The sequence below is a fragment of the Falco peregrinus genome, chromosome 11 (genome assembly GCF_023634155.1).
Source record: "Falco peregrinus isolate bFalPer1 chromosome 11, bFalPer1.pri, whole genome shotgun sequence".
Classification (NCBI taxonomy): domain Eukaryota; kingdom Metazoa; phylum Chordata; class Aves; order Falconiformes; family Falconidae; genus Falco; species Falco peregrinus.
This window is the reverse complement of record NC_073731.1, coordinates 15,809,602-15,829,028: the sequence shown is the minus strand read 5'-3', so window position 1 is coordinate 15,829,028 and position 19,427 is coordinate 15,809,602. Positions and strand designations below refer to the sequence as shown.

Below are 19,427 nucleotides of genomic sequence, written 5' to 3'. Positions count from 1 at the left end.
CGCAGCCGGAAGTGCGGCGGCGCGGCGGGGGTGCTGTGGGACGGCGCGGGGGGCTGCGCGCCGGCTGGGCCTGGCGCCGGGCGGGGTGCGGGCCGGGGTGCAGGGCAGCCGCGGGCCCGGAGCTGGGCCCAGGGAGGGCGGCGGGGCCTTGTGGGGACGGTGGCCGGGCCGGGCCGAGCCGAGCGCGGCCCCCAGAGTTTCTCCGGGCAGGTCAGTGCGCGCCGCGGGACCTGCGCAGTGCCTGGCCCAGGTGGGCCCGCACCAGCCCCTGTTGCAAACAGCAACAATTACCGCCTCACGGGTGCGTTTCTTTCTCCCCACCCCTAGGAGAGGCAGCAATGTTCTCTTAAATGCCAGCGTTGCCATCGTGGGAACTGTGCTGCTGAGTGAGGCTCTGAGTGACAGTTCTCTTGACAGTGGTAGCTCACTTTTTTTCAGAGCGTTACCCCAGCTCCTGCTGCTGCCTAGAACCTAGCGCTCTTCCCTGCCACAGGGCTCCTTTGTACTACAGTATTGGGAAGCCTTCCGGGCTCTGAGGACCATACGTGACCTGTGTAAAAATGCTGCGATACTGGGGTGAGATTCCAGTTTCATCTAACCAGGCCAACCGCAGCTCCTTTGACCTGCTTCAACGTGAGTTTCGTACTGTGGAAGTCCAAGATCCTCCATTGCATCAGCCATCTGCAAACAAACCCCGGCCGACCACCATGTTGGACATCCCCTCGGAGCCCTGCAGCCTCACAATTCACACCATTCAGCTCATCCAGCACAACAGGCGGCTGCGCAGCCTGATCGCCATGGCTCAGGCTCAAAACCAGCAGCAAGCAGAGGGCATAAAAACTGAAGACAATGAACCTCTGCCATCTTGTCCGGCCTCTCCACCTCTCCCCGATGACCTGCTTCCTCTGGATAGCAAAACCCCCAAAATGCCATTTCAGCTGAGGCACAGTGACCCGGAGAGTGATTTCTACAGGTGTGTTGGTATTTCTTTGAGTTAGTTCTTAGCTGAAGGAAAGTTGAGTGTTTTAAAATACATATGAAGTTACGTTGATTCCCATAGGCTGAAGGGTCAAACATTTGTATGTAAAGTGTAAAGCAGGCTTCAAAAAGGAGAGATTTAGGTTTCTCCTGTGTCAATAACATGCACATTGTTTAAAATAAGCGTGCTTTTGTTTCCTGACTATAAAATGTGGATGTGTAGTGCTGATTTCTGTCTTGTTAGTGCTGTGCTGGAAATTTGTGAATGGATTTGCTATCTTCAGTGGTATTTTGACAAGTTTAGTTGCAGGATGTGAAGTCTCTTCTACTTAGGTCACTTACAAGTAAACTTGCCTTGTTGTAACTGAAAATTCAGAATACTCATGGCTGAATTTTGGCTGTTTAGTTGTAGGTTCTGAAAAGATGATTTGGTAACATTGGTAAGATTTCAGTTGCCAAGGTCCTGTGACATAGTAGCTATCACATTTCACCCTGTTTGTTGCTGTTACTCTGGTGGAGATCGTGATGAGTATGGGTAAAGGGAATTCTTGTCTCTGATACTGGCTCCACCAGCCAAGGGCTGAAGAAAACGTAAAGGAAAGCTGCATTGCTTCTGCCTCAAATCTTTGATTAAATAGTATTGCCACCATCTCCCTGTCAACACCTCTGACAAGCACTAAATTCAAAAGGTGTTGCATTTCTTACGGATCTCGCGATATAGGTTATATGTGTTTAAGTTCAGGGATTAATCCTCCCTGCTTTAACTTTCTGTTCTTAGATTAAGGACTGTGCACCAATGAACATGACATGGGAGAGGATCATATATGTTAGTTTTTAAAACGAGGAAAATGTGCATCAGTGAAAGAATTTATCAGTTAAATGCCACTGAGATCTTTAATGGCCGGAGATTTTATAAAATGCTTTTTATCGAAAGATGTTGCTTTTGGTAATGTAGTCTTTCTGAACAGTAGAGTGATTTTTTTTAAAGCTGTTTGTGGAGGAGCACCATCATCCTTCTTCGGAGAAAAAATTCGCTAGAGGTGAAGGAAAATACAGTCCTGTGAGAATAAAGTCTGAGCCCTGTGACTCCTGCTCTTTCTGGCCCTGTGGTTTGTAGAACTGACCGGTGTTCTGCTCTGTCCTCCCCGGTGGCTTCAGCTTTAGGTTCAGTTTTCTGTGGTTCTGTCCGTGTGTTGGGCGCTGCTTCCTGTTTTTGTTGTCCCTTCGAGTTTCTGGGGTCCGCGTAAAGAAATGTTATTTAGCGGTCAACCACATGGGGGAGTTTAAGGACTAGATTGTAAAAACTGGATAGATAATTTTGAAATGAAATGTTTTATGGCTGACAGAGTGGATTTGTAATGAGCTGCAGTGTAGACTAGAATTTAATTGTGTGCTTGCTAAACCAAATACATTCCAGGAGGAAAGCTTTGAGTTTGTTGTTGTGTGTTTGTTCTTAACTATTTTAAGACGCTTACATGAGTTAAGAACAGCAGGTGCTGTTTAGTAGCAAAAATAAAGTTATATGATTTGCTGATGTTTGCTCTTAGTGTGTAGAAAAAAATTAAAGAAAGACCATTTTCCCCCTTGATAAAACATGGTAGTGCTTAATTTTATTCTGCCTTCTGAAGTGCCGTTGTCAAGAGTATTTGACTAAATCCATATTTTAATTCCATTTTTTTTTTGCAGTAACCTGGGTCTAAGAAGCAGTGATAGGTATTTTTAGACATAGGAAGAAAGGAAGATAAGAGCAGCCAGCCTGAATCAGGCCACAGGTTTCTTTAATGTAGACATGTCCTCTTTTGTTTCCTTATTTATTCATTTCATCCTTTGACCCCACACTCTTGTCTTTTTGTTTTGTTATCACCTGGATTCATTTTTGTTTTCCTCCCTTCCACCCTGCCTCACACCTGAAACCCCTACCTCCTCATCCTTTTTGAGATGAGGAAGTGGCAGAAACTAATTTACTGCTATTTTCCAGTTGTTTTCGTCCCCTCAACATCTGTACCACCATTAGTTTTAATCACTATGCTATTCCTTTACTTTGTTTTCCCAGTTTGTTTATAAATAGGTTGAAAAAAACTTGATTCTGGCACAGATCCCTGAGGGAAGACCTGTACTCCACAGTGGAGATCCTTTACATACTTGCTTGGTGGATTTGCAGGACTCCAGTATATTTATGAAGCAGGTTTTCCATTTACAGGAGTTGTCTGGACTCTTTATGAGTATAACGTATTTACCCATGTGTCATCTAATTCTGTTCATATAATTCCTTTGGATTTCCCTGATGCACCAGAATATATCAGGCTTCCCAGCCTGCAGTTCTTCACATCTCTTCTGAAGCTATTAAAAGAAAATGTTTTCTTGGTCCTCATGGGCCAAGGCAGTATAAAGCAAGAGGTGACTCACCACAGCTATTCAGCTATTTTATCCTTGAATTCCTTTAGTATTCCTGGATGAATTACCATCTGGTCCTGGTGATTTGCAAGTGTTAATGTTACAGTTCTTGGAATACACAATAACAGATTAACATTTGATTTTGGTTGGTACAGAAACAAAAGGTAAGCTTAACTTGTAGTCAGTGAAGAATGATGAGCAAGGAACTGTAGATTTGAAACCACCATTCGAACAGGAAGGTCTTACCATAATATGCCTGCTCGCTTTTCCTTCTTCTCTGTTCAACTTCCTCTGATTAGCATGGATCCGTCTTCAAAAGAAACCTAACTTACTCATCATGTGCCTCTTCAGATGCTTTTTCTTGTGTGTGCGTGGTTGGTTTCTTAACAGATATCTCTGCCATTCTCTCATTTGTGTTCCTGACTATGTTGGATGCGTGTTTTGCATTGAAAGATAATCTGTGAACAAAACTGGAAGCTTGCAATGGAAAGACAGTTCATGGCAGAAAGGCTTGAAGTTAAGTGGGAAGTAGGGGAGTGCATGTGTCGGTGGGGTAGCAGGTTTAATATTGTGGAGGTTTTGGAGCAGTGGTAATTAGAGCAAGCAGAACATACTTCCCCTGCTGGACTAAGGACTCTGGCTTAGCCCCAAAACTGTCTGGTCTTCTGGGTTGTGCCACTGAGACTCCATTTTTTTTTTGCCATTATCTCTTGAAGCAGTTTCGTTTTATGTCTGTGCAGCCTTCTGTACATAGCAAAGAGATTTCACTAGAGGCTTACTCTGGGTGAGGTGGAAAGAGGCCATTTTCCAGAAGGAAACAACTTTCTGCTTTGAGTTAGTGTGCTGTGTTCTTTGATGTACTCTCTGACTAGTATAACCTTATTTTTCTAATGTTCTTTATTTTACAGTTTGGAGGAAAATGGCTCTGAAGCGACCTTGTTGCACCTCATTTGGTAGAAATTCAACTCCACAATGTAATGTTTCATAAAATTGATGTGTTCATAGGAAAAACAATCCCTCCCTCCATCTGCTGCTAGCTTATGCTCACCTAGGAAGGAGCAGAACACTTCAATCCGTTACTGCAGCTGAGTGAACCTCAACTGTCGATCCTTGTACTAACTTAGTCCAAACACTTTCTCCTGAAGACAGTTGTATGGGAAATGAACCACAAGATCTCCTGCCCTCTGAGAAGAAGAGCCTTAGAGGAGAGGAGCTTAGGTGAATGGATTGTGGTGCCTTTGGGGAATGACTTGTTGTCATTTTAACTGACTGACACAAAAAAACGTGCCTTTTGTGAGTTCTGAAACCTTACTAATTCTGAAAATAAGTCTGGTTCTATAAATGGACAGTTTTTTTCATGTGTTCTGTTGTGAAGTTCTGTGTGTTGCAGGTTTGCTGGTAGCGGTGGGAAAAGGCTGGGCTTTGGGTCTGATGAATTCATGGCTTGGCAGGTAGATTTCTGTCTGGAGCATCATCTAGTGTTGGTGACCCATAGGTAAAGATTCAGAGCTCTATTGGAAATAGAAAATCGAAGAGTGACAAGTTGGCCAGTATTTGTGAGAAATTTCACGCTATATATTCTGTAGAGATGGTCACCTCCAAGTCACAGGCCTAATTGCCAGTCATCTTAGTCGCTGGTGACAGAACTTCAGGGATTGAAGCGCTCTTGTTTACTTGCAGCTATATGACCCTGGTAATACGTGAAGTAGGTTTGGCTTTGGATGGTTGCTGGACAGGGAGCCGTTCAGAAAAGCAGGAAGTGCTGCAGAGGGTGGCATTCTGCGTGATAGTATCTGTAAGGGTGCTTTTGTAGGTGCTGTGTATCTGGATGAGATCTAAGACCAAGGCTCTTTAGCTATGATCAAGTTTGCTTTTGGGAAGGCTTGGCATTAGCAGAACATGGCTGCTCTGAACTTAAATTTGTCTATATGGCTGTTTTTGCTTATGCGCATTCTTACCAGACAGTACCTGAAAGTTAAAGAAGAAGAAAAAAAAGAGCATTTTTCTCATGTGTTGGTTTCCATTAACATCTACAACAATATTTCAGTTTTTGCTGTCTAATCAGGATTGTAATCGTCTTCCTCTGCTGTTTACTGTGGGAAACAGGAAAACAAGAGAAGAAAACATAAGAAAAACAGAATAAAATTGATTGACCTTACCAACAGCAAGAGGTGGGGATTTGGCTTTGAGTACAGTACCTGGAAGTTCTTTTCTCTCTGTCTTTAATTGATTAGATTTCAAGTTGATTATATCCCTTTCGGCACAGTGACCTAGCTGCATTTTAATGCTGGCAATTAGTTTCTTTTCCTCTAGGAGCTTAGAAGAGATAGAACATTCTCTGCTGCTTCTGAGCAGTGATATGCATTGCTAAATGGTTGTTGTGTTCTACTTTACAAGTGGCTGAGTATCCTGCTAAGGCTTGCCAAAATCTGTGTCTAGTTTCAGTTTGCCCATAGTGTTTTGGGTGAATGGCAGAGCATCAATAACAGCTCTTTTTATTTGTCTCTGTTAATAGTAGTCTGGTGTTCGGTGGTTTTGGCAGCATAGGATGCTCTCAACTGATGGCTGCTGGACATCTAGGTACATCCTTTATAATGTGCTAAAAAGGAAGGGATTGTTTTTTATAGCCATACATTTTGGTGGTGGTTTTATGGTAGGTTTTGTTTAATGGTTGTTGGGGTTTTTTTCTGTTTTAACCTCCTGGTCCGAGTATTGTATGAGACATATGGCTGTTTGTGACCTTCAGAAATCTGTCGCTGGCAGGTGGAAGGGGGAGTGAGGGAGATGGAAAAACAGTATGGGTGACACTTGGTTTATAAGGGAACTGATGATCTTTTAATTCATCTTGTCAGAGTGCCTGCTGTTGTCTTTACGAAGTAGTTACATAATTGAGTAGGAATTGGGATGTGAGTAATTTTCCAGCAATTAATAACTGGGATGAATCCATGACCTGAGATCCACATGCTGTTCTTAATATCCACTTAGAAATATAATCATCTGCAGCTCTTAATACAGTGTGATTTCCCCCCCCCCCCTTTATTTGAATAATCAGAAAGTGCTGAACTGGTGTTCTTGAAAATAATTATTTTGGTCCTGATAGGTCTAAGTTTAACCTTCCATTTTCACTCCCCTGAAATGTTATCTTTTTACTGCTATTTTTCAGTGATTTTTTATGGGTGGGTTCTGAGGATCAGGGAGAGCTGAGGCTCTGTGACCCGGCGGCTCAGTGAGACTGAAGGATCCTAATACACTCAGAGAGACATAGTGAGAATTTTATCAAGGCATCAATGATGTCTGTGTACTGTTTAATCAGGTCTTGTTACTGGAAAGAGTGTGTGATGATATGCAAGTAATGCAGGGTGAGAGCAAGGCAAACCTCGGGATGGGCTGCGGAAGATGTTGGGAGAAATTGATCAGAAACAAATGAAGGGTGAAATTGTTAGCTTAATTCTGCCATTGGTGCTGAATGGAGCGTAAAACAGTATATAAATACCATACTTAGAAGGGAAACTTGATTTTTTGACATCGGCATTTGAGGACTGTGTTACTGATATGGGCAAATACATTGTATGCATTTAATTGCAACTTGAGAAATCTGGTAGAAATATGTTTACCTTTCAGAGGCCTTGCCTTATCTCATCTTCTCTTTTTCTTATGTGGAATTTCTAGTTGTTAACTCATCTTGATGAAAAATTTGGTTACCTGACGGTAAAGGAAGGATGTTTGAAGTGCTTATGTAAGTTGTTTTCCATCTGCTCCGTCCTGCGTGGTCACTCCTTCCTGCTTAGCAACACTGAGAAGAGAGGTCTCAAACCCAAGGCCAGGGAATGCTGCTCTGCAGCAGAATGTCTCCAGGCCTCCTCTCAGAGCCTGGTGTTCCCTTCTTAGGTTGCATACGGGGATACTTCTTTCGGTGTCATGCTTAGTGGCTACTGGAAATGAGGGCAGGGAAATCTGCGTCTGTTTGGCTATGGTGTACCTTTATGAAATGTGTGTGTATCCCTTTTCTTGCTTTTTATGTGTGTCTTTTGCATTGTAAATTCAGATCTTGTCTATCCCAGAAGCCTTTGTATCTGACTATTAGGCCTGTGACATCAGAGATAATAAGGAAGAGAAATGTAATTAACTGAGAGGGGAGATGATTTGCATTCATGTATTTAAAATGCCTTTTTTTGTTTGTGTCAAGGACCCATTTAATTCACGTCTCCAGGAGAAAAGCTCTTGGGTGGGAAGGGAGTTGCTTCAGGGTTCAGAAGATTTGCATCCCACATTCATGAATCACCCAAGGAATCTTGTGGCATTAGAAGGGAAAATGAGAATTGGCAGTGCAGATTTGGAGGGAGGGGAAGAAGGGAAAGCAGATAAACCCTTACTGGGTAGTGTTCATATGCAATGGAGAAGCAGCGGAGAACCCAATCAATCTACTTTCCCTTTGTGCAATCACCTTATTATTGATGGTATCTCTTCAGCTGATACGTTCCTTTAAGTTTTTGGAGGTATGCTATTTCTCTCTTTTCTGGTTTTTAGAGGAAAAGGGGAGCCAGTGACTGAGCTGAGTTGGTCCTCCTGCCGGCAGCTTCTCTACCAGTCAATGGCCACTATCCTGGCTCACACAGGCTTTGAGTGTGCCAACGAGAGTGTTCTGGAGACCCTGACAGACATTGCCCACGAGTACTGCTTGAAGTTCACCAAACTGCTGCGCTTTGCTGTGGATCGAGAAGCTCGACTTGGGCACACCCCTTTCCCTGATGTCATGGAGCAGGTCTTCCATGAAGTGGGCATTGGCAGTGTGCTCTCGCTGCAGAAGTTCTGGCAGCACCGCATTAAGGATTATCACAGCTACATGCTTCAGGTGAGAAGAGCAGTAGGGACCTGACAGCGCCAAGAAATGTACTCCCAGTACAGTTGCTTATTCCCATCTCAAGTCCTGGGTCTTACTTGGGTAAAATCCGATTAGAAAACCTCTTGGATGTGGATGGGAGTCATCAAGGGGAAGAAGATTTTTTTGACTGGAAGACAGAGCCCCTTATTTGTGTCCCTGCTGAGGCTAAGAACGCTCTGCTGGTGGTTTGTCTGGGTTTAAGAGGTCACTCGGATCTAGAGTGGCCCAGACAAAAGTATCAAGTAGAGGTTAAATGGGTACTGACTGACTAACTGAATTTTCTGCTTTAATAGGATATTTGGATGCTTACCAAAGAAGCAAACAAAAATTACTAGGCTGTACAGTGGCTTGTGTTTGCTTAAGCAAGGGGTGACTTGCTTAAGCTTTAGGAGTGTGGGGTAGTATTGTACTGATGTGGATTGTCACGCAGGTGGCACTCCCACTCTAGAGGGCACTGTGCTTCTGTGGAGAGAAGAGGAATTGTTAAATTCCTTGGAATTAGAGGCATCATGTAAACGCAGGTTGTAAGAATAAGGCTGTGGTTTCTCTTGGTCTGTGCATTCTGTGAAATTACGGATAGGCATTTTGTTTGGATGATGTAAGACTGCCTGTTGTGAATGCAAAGATTTGAAGTGGGAATTTTACTCCTACTCATCAAGAAAGAAGACTTGAATCAAATAGGTAGCCTGTGACCAAAGGCAAAACCTGCCATCCCTTCCTGTTTGTCACATTATCTGAGTGCTAGTTGACTCATCTTGGAGCAGCTACCTTGTGCTCCTTCTTTTCCCAGAGTTAGCACCTTGTGGCTTACAGAGGCAGTATAAATCAGACACACTTATAAGTGCATGTAATATATAAATTGCGATAGACTCTGATGTTTGTGCATTAAAATATCATCACTGAGATCTGTCTTCATTAAAACCATTTTTGTTCAAAAAAATGGTTCTGTTCAATTTTTTTCCAAGTGTTTTTTTTTTTTTCAGATGTTGTGTCCTTTTGGAATTTGGGTTTTCTGCATCGTTCTGCTGATGCAGTTCACTCTCATTCTGCAGCTGGTCATTGTTTCATTTGTTCTTTTCTTTATGGAGGGCTGAGGTCCACAGTAGCCTCTGTATTTGGAAGTCTTATCTAGAAAGGAGGTATAGGCTTTGCTATTCTTTTTCTTACTTCTGCTGTTAAAGCCTTGGGCTTTTCCTGAGCACAGTTCGCTGACTGTTGGGATTCAATGGTATAAACTAGCATTTGTTAGAAGCACATGAAATCTGAAATTTTTAATTTAATTGCTTACCGTTCTTAAGTTTCTAGAAGTACAGGGTAGTTCTAAATCTCATTCCTGTGTTTGTTTCACTTCTCTGACTGGAGAAAGCTTCTGGTTTTTTTGCTGTGAATCTGACAGAAGATGCCCAGGCTTTGCACAGTGGTGACTACAGAGCTGGTGAATATCTGAGCTGCTTGTTTTTAATGCTGGGGTGAATTTATTACTGGTGGATGGGGGACAGCCTTATAGGTAGAACAAAGAAACTGAGACACTTTGCTTTTGTTTTGTGCTCTGTTTAAATTTCTGTGCCTCATCATCTCTGTCTCTGAAATAAAGGTGCTCATATTTATCAAGCAGTTAATGGATTAAGCCTCATATTAAAGTCCCTTATTACAGGACAGAAGGTGTTCTTAAAGGGGAAAAAAAATCTTTACTGTGTAGCTGGTAACCTGTTTACTTGTTTGTTCAGGTCAGATGTTAGTAATACTCTGGGAACAGAGTGCACTGCGATGTAATTGCCATCAGGCTCTCTGAAGTCATTCTGATCTTTCTGGCCTCTTTTTCACCCTCACTGATCTTTGACAGGTTAGCAAGCAGCTCTCTGAAGAATATGAGAAGATTGTCAACCCTGAAAAGGCAGCAGAAGACACAAAGCCTGTGAAGATTAAGGAGGAACCTGTTAGTGATATCACTTTCCCCATAAGTGAGGAGCTGGAAGGAGATCTGGCTTCTGGTGACCAGTCTTTGCCCGTTGGAGTCCTTGGAGCTCAAAGTGAGCGCTTCTCTGCAAACTTGGAAGTAGAAGCTTCTCCACAGACTTCAGGTAGGGTTTTCATGCTCTTCCTGGAAACAGTCCATCAGCAGTTCCATGTGATCTTGTTTACATTTTTAATAGCAGATCCCATTGTGAGGCAGGAGAGGGAGAAGACTTTTTTAGGTTTTAGTAAAAAGATTTGAATGGGAGTGAAACCCTTGCCTGCTTTCTAAATACAAACCCAAAGAATCAAAGATATCAATTACTGGGATTTGTTAAATATTTACTGCATTTGCTGACCCTGTAGAACACAAAATGCTTTATATGATGTTTCTTTTTAGGGGATAGTTAAAGTTCTTGGCTTTGTTATTGGTGTGAGGTAGATTGTTTTTCTCCAGTGCTGGCCCAAGGGCTTCATTGTTGTTTTTTGAACTAGGGTATTTGCTGCAGATGTGACTACCAGGAGGTTTTTTTTTCCAGTTTATTGTAACAAAGACAAATGTAACTTTAGGGTTTATATATATGTATATATTTTAGTTTAAAAGAGACTGGAATTTTATCTATATTTCTGGTAAGGAGAGTACTGGCTACTTTTTTCCTTCCCCCGCCCGCCCCGGGTAGTTTTGGATTCTTGCCCAGAGATTCATGTTACTGAAAAGTTGAAGGCCATATTCCTTGTGACTTGAGTAAATTCATGACCCTGTATAGTTTAGGCACTGAATGAGTTATGGAAATACTAGTGGTATTTGGTGCAGTCCTCCATACTCAGAAGTCACCGTGGTAGTGATAGTCACTGTTTTATGAAAGCGTATCAGGGACTTGGGTGAAAGGGGTGTGTGAGTCTCTCCTGTTCCAGCAGGTCTACCCCAAAGCCTGCTGTCATTAGCTGAGGTTGTAGAAAGTGAAAGGGTGAATGAAGTAGCAGTGTTATGGAGACTGTACTCTTTTCGTCAGTTTCATCCCATGATGTTGGCATTTGAAACACACTGGTGGCCAATGTGGGAGAATCTGCTACTGCTGTGACTTTTCTATATCTGTGTACAAGTTTTAGTCTGTGCACTGTTCAGTAGTGCTAAATTTTCTGGAAAACGAAGATGATGTTCTTCTCTCAAAGAAAGCCAATTTTGATTTTTGTATAGAGCCTTCTGAAGTCTGGAAATCCCTGCAATAAAAACTGTTTCACCTAAAAATCTGGTTAAAAAACAGTGAAACCTGTCCTTCTATTAACCCCAAACTAAGTAGCTTATATAGTGAAGTTAAGAGTGTACCTGTGAGTCCATTAGTTTTGTTTTTTTTAAATAGCACATTCTGTTGAGTTTTAAAATAGCACAAATGCATCTGATCTTTTTCTGGAAGCTCATATTGCTTTCCACAGTACTTCTGAAATGTGAAGTGCTCACATTTTTGTGGGAGAGGGAGCAACAGGCTCCTCTGGCCCGTCTGGGGTTGCAAGCGATTCATCTGGAAAGCTTTGTATTAGCATGTACCACTTGAGACCCAGAGGTTAGCACGCTAGCTGTATATTAAACGCCTCTTGCCTCTCTGATACCAAATTGATGTATTCTAATTAAGAACACAAGTGCTGTGTTCCTCCCTGAAAATCTCTCTTCACTTCACAAGGGCCTTTGGAAATCTCATAAGTGTGAGAAGCCCCAGTCTAGAGCTGGGCAGGCTAGATAGTGTAATGTCATAGGGAGTGAGGAAAAGTTGCTGCAATTAGGTCACCACCATCTTGAAAATACAAGTGTGAGGCCCACAGAGAGGGCAGTAAGACTTCAGTGTCTATGGACAAAACTAGTTACAGCCTTTTGTGTTCTGCTTGTGTTTCTGCATATGTCTGACATTGCGGTTGTGGGCTAGCTGCTTAATTTCATTGCAGCTGGGGAAATGGAGGCAAAATCGGAGCCCTTGTTACTCCACCCAGCAGGATAACATGAGGATTAGCTCATTTGTAAAGTACTTTGAAGTGAAAGTGCTTTGAAGATGCTTAAGTACTTTTAGTCATTAGTGACAGTCTCAATGACAGGTGATAGAGCTGAAAGGAATAAGACTGAGCAATGAAGAGCAATTGATGAAAGACATAAGTTTAGTGGTTGTCTTTGATTATTGTGTAGACTGGAGCTGCAACTCTGTGGAACTGATACTTTAATGATGTATGCCATTGTTGTTAAGAGGAATACATTTGCTTATAATTAACATAAAAAAGACTTTTCATTAAGGCAACTGGACACCAGCAAGCACTTTTATTTTGGCTTGCTGTCCTAGTGTAGGCTGTTGCAACAAAGGTCTCCTAAACCCTGGTTTGAACTATAGTGCTCTGGAAAAGGTTCCTCACTCCTTCATAAGGGAGAATTCTCAGTATAAACACGTGGTGGAAGATTTGTTCTCTGTGTAATTGCTAGTAAAATGGGTCTATTGTTAATAGTGTGTTGATAGTAGGGAATGGTAGTAGGTTTGGCTCAGTACAAGAGGTTGGGTTGTGTTTTCAAACTGTAGCCAAACTCCATAAGACACAAGGTTTGGAAAGCTTACTAAAACTTTTCCTAGGTTTTCTTTTATTTTATTTTCCATGTGAATTTAACCCCACACAAAAGGGACCAGATGTAAAAATGAGAAGACTTCAGCCTTTATTCAGTTCTGGGCTGTTTATGCCCATCTCAGCAAGGAGCCCAATTAGTGTATTTTTAATAGGATTTTTGTCTCTCTTAAAACTGTAAATAAGCAGAAATAATGCAATTTATAATTACTGCTCTTGGGAAGAAAAACAGTTGCTTTTATCAAAAAATGCAGTTTCATAATCTTATATGGAAAATCCTCAATCTGCTCAGGTTGCACACTAGTCCAAAAGTTTTAAAAAACTAAAGGGGGGGCGGGGAGGGCAGCAGTGTGGGAACTGTTTCCTACCAGGGTGTCTGTGAGGTTGAGCCAGGAGAATTTATTTCCATTCTCCTGAAGGGTGGGATGAGACCTGCAGGTGTTGAGCGGAAGGAGGCTGGCAGTCGCATGCCTGACTGCAGCTTTGATGTCCCTGAATTTCCATGCTGGAAGCAGTGTTTGAGACTGTTCATCTGCCTGCTCCTCTGCCCTTTCACTTCCCCTGCAGAAGTCCAGTGTGTGACAGCTTAAAGGAGATTGGTGACATTGCAAGGACCTCATCATCATGAATGATTTCTGGACTGCCTCTAAGTCCTGCTTATCCAGGGTCTAGTCCACGTGCTGTTGGTGTACTCACTGCTGCTGAGATGCTCCTCAAGAGTGATGTGGTCTCTCTAAGTTGTTTCTCATGGAGAAAACAGTGTGGAGGATTGCTGTGAAAGGATAGCATCATATTTTTTAGAACAGCAATTACTGGGCTTTTAAAAGGAAAAACGCCAACACATTTTTTAATTTATTGTTTCACAGTGCTTGGGTTGTTTTGCTTTGTTTTCCCTGCAGCCTAATTCACCAGTAGCTTTGCTTTTGCTCCTTCTTTACCAGTGCTGCTGTCCCTTCCAATCTGTTCATGATTTGCCTTTTTACTCAATTACTGCTGTGTGCTTTTCCTTTCTCTAGGGGCTGAAGTGAATGCTTCCCCACTCTGGAACTTGGCACAGGTGAAAATGGAGCCCCAGGAAAATGAGGAGGCTAATGTACATGGCCATGGGGTCCTAGGCAGTGATGTCTTTGAGGAACCGATGTCAGGCATGAGTGAAGCTGGGATGCCACAGAGCCCCAATGGCTCTGAGAGCAGCTATGGTTCTCATTCTGCTGACAGTCTGATGGGATCCTCGCCTGTCTTCAACCAACGCTGCAAGAAAAAGATGAAGAAGATGTGAAAAGAGACACTATTTTTATTTAGTCCTGATGGTATGTAACAGGCTTGAAACTAAGAGAGTACTGTGATGGCTATGATTCATAAACAGGGCTGGCCCTGGTGTATGAGGGACCTTGCATAAAATTATTATGAAAGGTTTGATGGGTAGTGCACTTTAGCTCCCCTCTTTGCCGGCTTCTGTACTCAATCCTGACTCACAAGACTGAAGATCACCCTATGCATTTGATAGTGGCACGGCTTGCTTTGGCAGATTAATAAGGACATTGCCAGTGGAAAGTAGTTGTGAAGAGATTTGCTCAGTCATGGAATCATTGAATAATTTGGGTTGAAGGGATCTCTTGATGTTTCTAGTCCAGCCCCCTGCTTGAAGCACTGCCAATTAGAGCAGATTGCTCAGGGCCTTGTCCATTTGAGTTTTCAGTATCTCCAAGGATGGTGATGCCAAACCTCTTTGGTCAGCATTTTCCCATAGTTCCCTCATAGTAAGAAAAAATGTATTTTTGCATCTAGTCAGAATTTCCCATGTTCCAACCTGTGTTCATTGCCTCTTGTTCTCTCACTGTTCATCTCCAAGAAGAGTCTGACCGTCTTCTCTAACCTGCCCATTAAGTGGTTGTATACAATGAAATCTCTCTTTAGCCCTTTCTCTTGTTAAGTGTGAAGAAAGCAAGCTCCCTGAGCCGCCTCTTTTATGCCTTGTGCTCCAGCCCCCTAAACAGCTTTGTGGCCTTCCACTGAAATTGCTGCAGTGCTCTTCTTGAAAGGTAGAGCACAAAAGTGGATGCAGTCCTCCAGATATGGTCTCACAAATGCTGAAGAGAGAAAAATAATGATTTCCCTCAGCGTGCTGGCTGTATGCGTGCTGACTGTTGTGGACAACAAGACAATCTTAAGTCAGATCACTTAAGCGGAGCTGTCAGTGGTACTTATGGTGATGTAGCAAAGATGCTGTAGAGTAGCCTCACAGTGCCATGAACCAGCTCCTTCAGTGCTTCAGATGCGTCCTGTCTGGTTCAGTGGACTGACGTATGCCCAGTTAGCTTAAGTTCTTGCTAACTCTGTCTTCCTCTACTGTAGGTAATGCTTTATTCCCACACACTCTGCTCGAAGACCCAGGGACCTAGCAGGCCTGAAGGCAGACCTTGTCAGTGAAAACAGGCAAAAAAAGTGTTGAGTACATCAGCCTCAAACTAGGAAGAGCTTCCTTTGTCGCCACATTGCTTGCATTGTTGAACAGTAACCCCATGTTTTCTTTAACCTTTATTTTGCTTTCAATGTACTTAAAGAAGCCTTTTGTCACATTTCATTTCAGTTTCAACTCCAGCTGAGCTTTGGCTTTTCTAACGGTCCTGGCATGCTTGGGCTGTGTCTCTATATCCCTGCTGGCTAGCCCATCCTTGCTAGTACACCTCTGTGTACTTTTTCCTTTGTGTTTAAACTCAGTCAGGAAGTCCTTGGTCATCTTTGCTGGCCTTCTGTCAATGCCTGCTTTAATTTCTGCTTGTCAGAAAGAACTGTTCTACTTTGAGAAAGCTATCCTTGAAGATAAGGCAGCACACTTGGGCCCCTTTGGGAGGCCTCATAAGATGCTGCTAAGTCATTCCTTGAATAAACCAAAATACGTTGTGCTAAAGGTCCAGGACTTGGTCTTGTACACATTTCTCAGGATTTTAAATACCACAGTTCCATGTCTGCTGCAGCCAAGACCTTCACATTCTCCACCAGTTCTTCCTTGTTAGTCCAGCAGAGCTTCTTCCCTAGTTTGTTTCTCAGTCATACTGTCAGGGAAGTTAATGCGGTTTTCTGGAGAGAATAAAGTAGCTTTTACTATTGGTGTGAGCCAGTCCTGGCAATGCAAACTTTTCCTTTGCTCTTACTGGATTGAGTGCGGCAACTTTAGGCTGGCTGGGGTCTCCTATTCAAAGTTGTTATCTTGACAACTTAGTCTGAAACAGAATCTATTTTGCTGCTTGCTTTTATGGCTCAGCTGACTGATGACATTTTTTTTGTTCTGCACAATCCTCAGTTGATCAACTCAGTCTTTAACTTGATTCAGTGAGTATCTCTCTCAAAAAAGCTAGAATGAACATGAATCAAGAATGAATAGCCACTTAAACTGGCTTTATACCTGTAACCCCTTGGGATGTTTGAGGGAGATTTACCAAATCTCCCATTTGTCCTTAAAATCGCAAGTTTATCTTCAGAAAGAATGAGCTCCAGGCATAGTATTTTTGTTTCTGTATAACAGGCCTAGCTTTAATTCTTTTTTCCTATCTGTATTTCTCTTCCATTTCTATAAAGTGGAAGCCAAACATAAAATTCCTCAATGTCTAATAAGAATGTGTGACCACAGACTTTTATGGACATTGGAGTTAAAATTGTCCATCACAGTTCTAAAGGTTTCTCCTGGGAGGTAAATTCTAGCAGTTTGAAGCCTAGTCAGTAGTAGAAGAGCATACCAGTGTATCAGGAGATCTTTATTTTGATTCCCTCTGAGTCACCATTAGGCAAGCTGCAATGTCCCTGTTTTCTCAGGTGTGAAGAAAGAATAGTGGTATTTGCCTCTTATAAGTGTGTTTGAGATTTAGTTACTATTCAAAAAAGGCATTGTGATCATTCAGAGAGTTTTGTGAGAGTTGTGAGCTTTTCTTCCAGTTCAGGAGGACTGTAGCTGGCTGGAGAATGCTTAGATTGAATGTTACAGACCTATATGATACTGGTTTTAAGGAAGACTGCTTATCACGCAGAAGTACAGCAAAACTGTGCTGTTCAGCTGCCCAGGTACAAGGAAGGCATTTGAGGTGGTATCTTCTTACTCAGCTTTAGATGTCTGCATCTCAATTTGTTCCTCTGGGCCCCATTTGGAGCTGAAGATAAATAGTCATTCTTGGGTCACCATTCATCTGGCCTTGAAGTAGAAGCATAAAGCAGGTCAGATGGATGGCATTTTTAGAAATGTTTCTTTTTCCTTTGTGTGCCCATAGTGTGTTCACCTTGACTACCTCAGCTGAAGATATCCACACCATCAATATCTGAGTTAAGTGACCTGACTTTAGCCCTTCATGTATGGGAATCAGAGGAGACTTCATCCTGCTGGGCTGATGATTTTTCTTTTTTACACCTTTAGTAGAGCTTGCTGTTCAAATGGTAGTACAGGGCTAAAAGCAGACTGCCCTTCTTGCCTAAACCAGCAGATCCAGTGTTCTGAGAGAATGTGCTAGGCTGGGGCCTGAAAGCTCAGGCTGGTTTAGCCCCTGTGTCTTTGATACTGTGTGAGAACACCTGTCGTTGGGCCTTTCCCCACAGATATTTTGCCAAACTGTTTTAGTAAAGTATTGTTGATGCTGGGGCACCTATGCAAAGTCCCTTGTACTATTTTCAGGAAGTAGAAGACACAGTGACTGCTGCCAGCATCACTTGCTTATTTGCAAGATTTCAAGTGGGCTAGAAAAGAAAATCTAGTGTTCTCCAGGGCTTTGGTTAAACCTCCTAAGTATCAATCTTAAATGCTTTCTTTATATTGCTCACGTGCAGATTTTGTCTTACAATTGTGGTTTTTTATTTCACATCCCTTTTCCACACCTATTTCACCCTGTAACACGCAGTCTGCAATAAGTCAAGCCTGAGTGCTTCAAGTATATTTAATACAGTGGAAATTCACCCTCCTTTGATTCAGCTGTGTTGTTGCAGTGTAAGAGAGAAGTGTTATTGATTCCCAAAGATGGGATGCATTTATATGCAGAGGTAAGAAATGCATTGGCATCACTTGTACATTTAAAAATGATGACAGAGTGAAATCTGTACCTCCTGTTTCCCGATTATGCTAAGTGTTGCTTCTGACATTTGTGTGCTTGACGTTTTCTTTTATGCATGTGGAAGCTTTACCTTCTGGGTGAGCCTTTCCCCTCTGAACATTAATAGTCCTTAGATTTACAGTGGTGTTCCTCATGCACGAAATAGTGACATTTCAAATCTGGCTCATGAGGTCAGATACAGCCAATATGCTCTTTTGATGAACGGGATAAGATTTTTCTAGGTGTTAATGTAGCCTTGGGCTGCTAGTGAGGAGTCCATTGACCATGTAATCCCCAAATTTCAAGCCGTGGTGAGGTTATGCAGTGGGTTGGAATGAAGCTCTGCTCTTGCAGTTGTCGTTTTTTGCTGGTTGCTAGTAAAATACTCTGCTGACCCACCTGCTTCACTAGTCCACAGTTTTGTTGGTTCTTTCATCATCTCCCTTCTCTTTCCAAAGGCGGGTGGATGGCAAATCGGAATGGTGAGTATTGACCACGTCCATATGCAGTAGCATTGATGGCTTTAGTGATTGATTTTGCCATGACTGAAATTGGTGAGAACTTTGATAGCAATTTGGAGAGCAAGATCTGTGAATTGCTTGGCTTTTGAAGTGTTTTGCATGGGGATTGTACAGAACTGTAGTTGAGAGAGCACTGTGTATCATACTCCTTTTCCCCTCTAGCAATACCTTTTTGTTTCTTTTGAAGAGTTTTGTCTGGTATCCAGCAGAGTTCACTGTATAAACGGCAGTGTAACAACTTCAGTATACAGCTGTCAGACCGTGCTACCTACTGATTTAATTCCAAGACCATCTATGCTAATTTGGATATGCATAATGCTGTGCAGAAAAAGAGATGTTTCCTGCATAGATATTTACAATTTAAAAAGAAATCACGAAAATAAGATTGAGTAGTTGAGGCCAATCTGATTATGCGCTCAATCCTGAGACTAATGCAGGTGTTATGTGTGAAGGATGTTTTACTTAAAACGTTTTTGTACATGCATGTGAATGAAATAGGTAACTTTGCTTGTGTTTTTATGGAACAAAATTGCTTGGAAATATTTCACGGTTGGCTTTTTTCCTTGCTCTCCTGGAGAGAGTTTCTTCATAATTTCTAAGAAAATAAAATTTAAAAAATCATTCAGAAATCCTAAAGGTGTTGTGTGGATTTATTTTTTTTTTTTTTTTTTTTTTTTTTTTAAGAGTGGTGCTGTGAACCCAAAGGCTGGTCTTGGAATTTTGTCTGCCCTTATGTGAGATGTGGGTCTGGAGTAGACTTTTTTTTTTTTTTTTTTTTTTTTCCCCCAGGCCTAGATAAAGTACTGAGATGATACCGGTGTTAACATCACAACTAGAGAGACAAGAGGTATTATTCCAGAAACTGGAAGTCTTATTTTTCACAGGTGCCAGTTCTGGTGAGCCCCAGAGGTGATATTAGTACCACAGTGCTAGTATTGGTATTCATCTAGCATAAGCAAGTGCTATTTCTGAAGCAGCCTCTTACATATACTTCTACTACTTATATCACCAGACCACCTAGGAGCCCTGCTC

The 19,427-nt window shown here is 42.2% G+C and overlaps 1 protein-coding gene across 2 annotated transcripts; it reads left to right on the top strand.

The window, feature by feature from the left end:
* Positions 1 to 98: 98 nt before the first annotated feature.
* Positions 99 to 19,031, top strand: SUPT7L (SPT7 like, STAGA complex subunit gamma). Of its 2 annotated transcripts, XM_013300279.3 has the most exons (5): positions 852 to 973; positions 4,281 to 4,590; positions 7,900 to 8,224; positions 10,098 to 10,335; positions 13,819 to 19,031. In XM_013300279.3, the coding sequence occupies exons 2-5, from the start codon at positions 4,526 to 4,528 to the stop codon at positions 14,079 to 14,081; spliced, it is 891 nt and encodes a 296-aa protein (XP_013155733.1). In that variant the 5' UTR covers positions 852 to 973; positions 4,281 to 4,525; the 3' UTR covers positions 14,082 to 19,031. The 2 variants fall into 2 exon arrangements, with proteins under 2 accessions (XP_055672047.1, XP_013155733.1); XM_055816072.1 differs by lacking the exon at positions 4,281 to 4,590 and having other exon boundaries at positions 99 to 973.
* Positions 19,032 to 19,427: the final 396 nt, after the last annotated feature.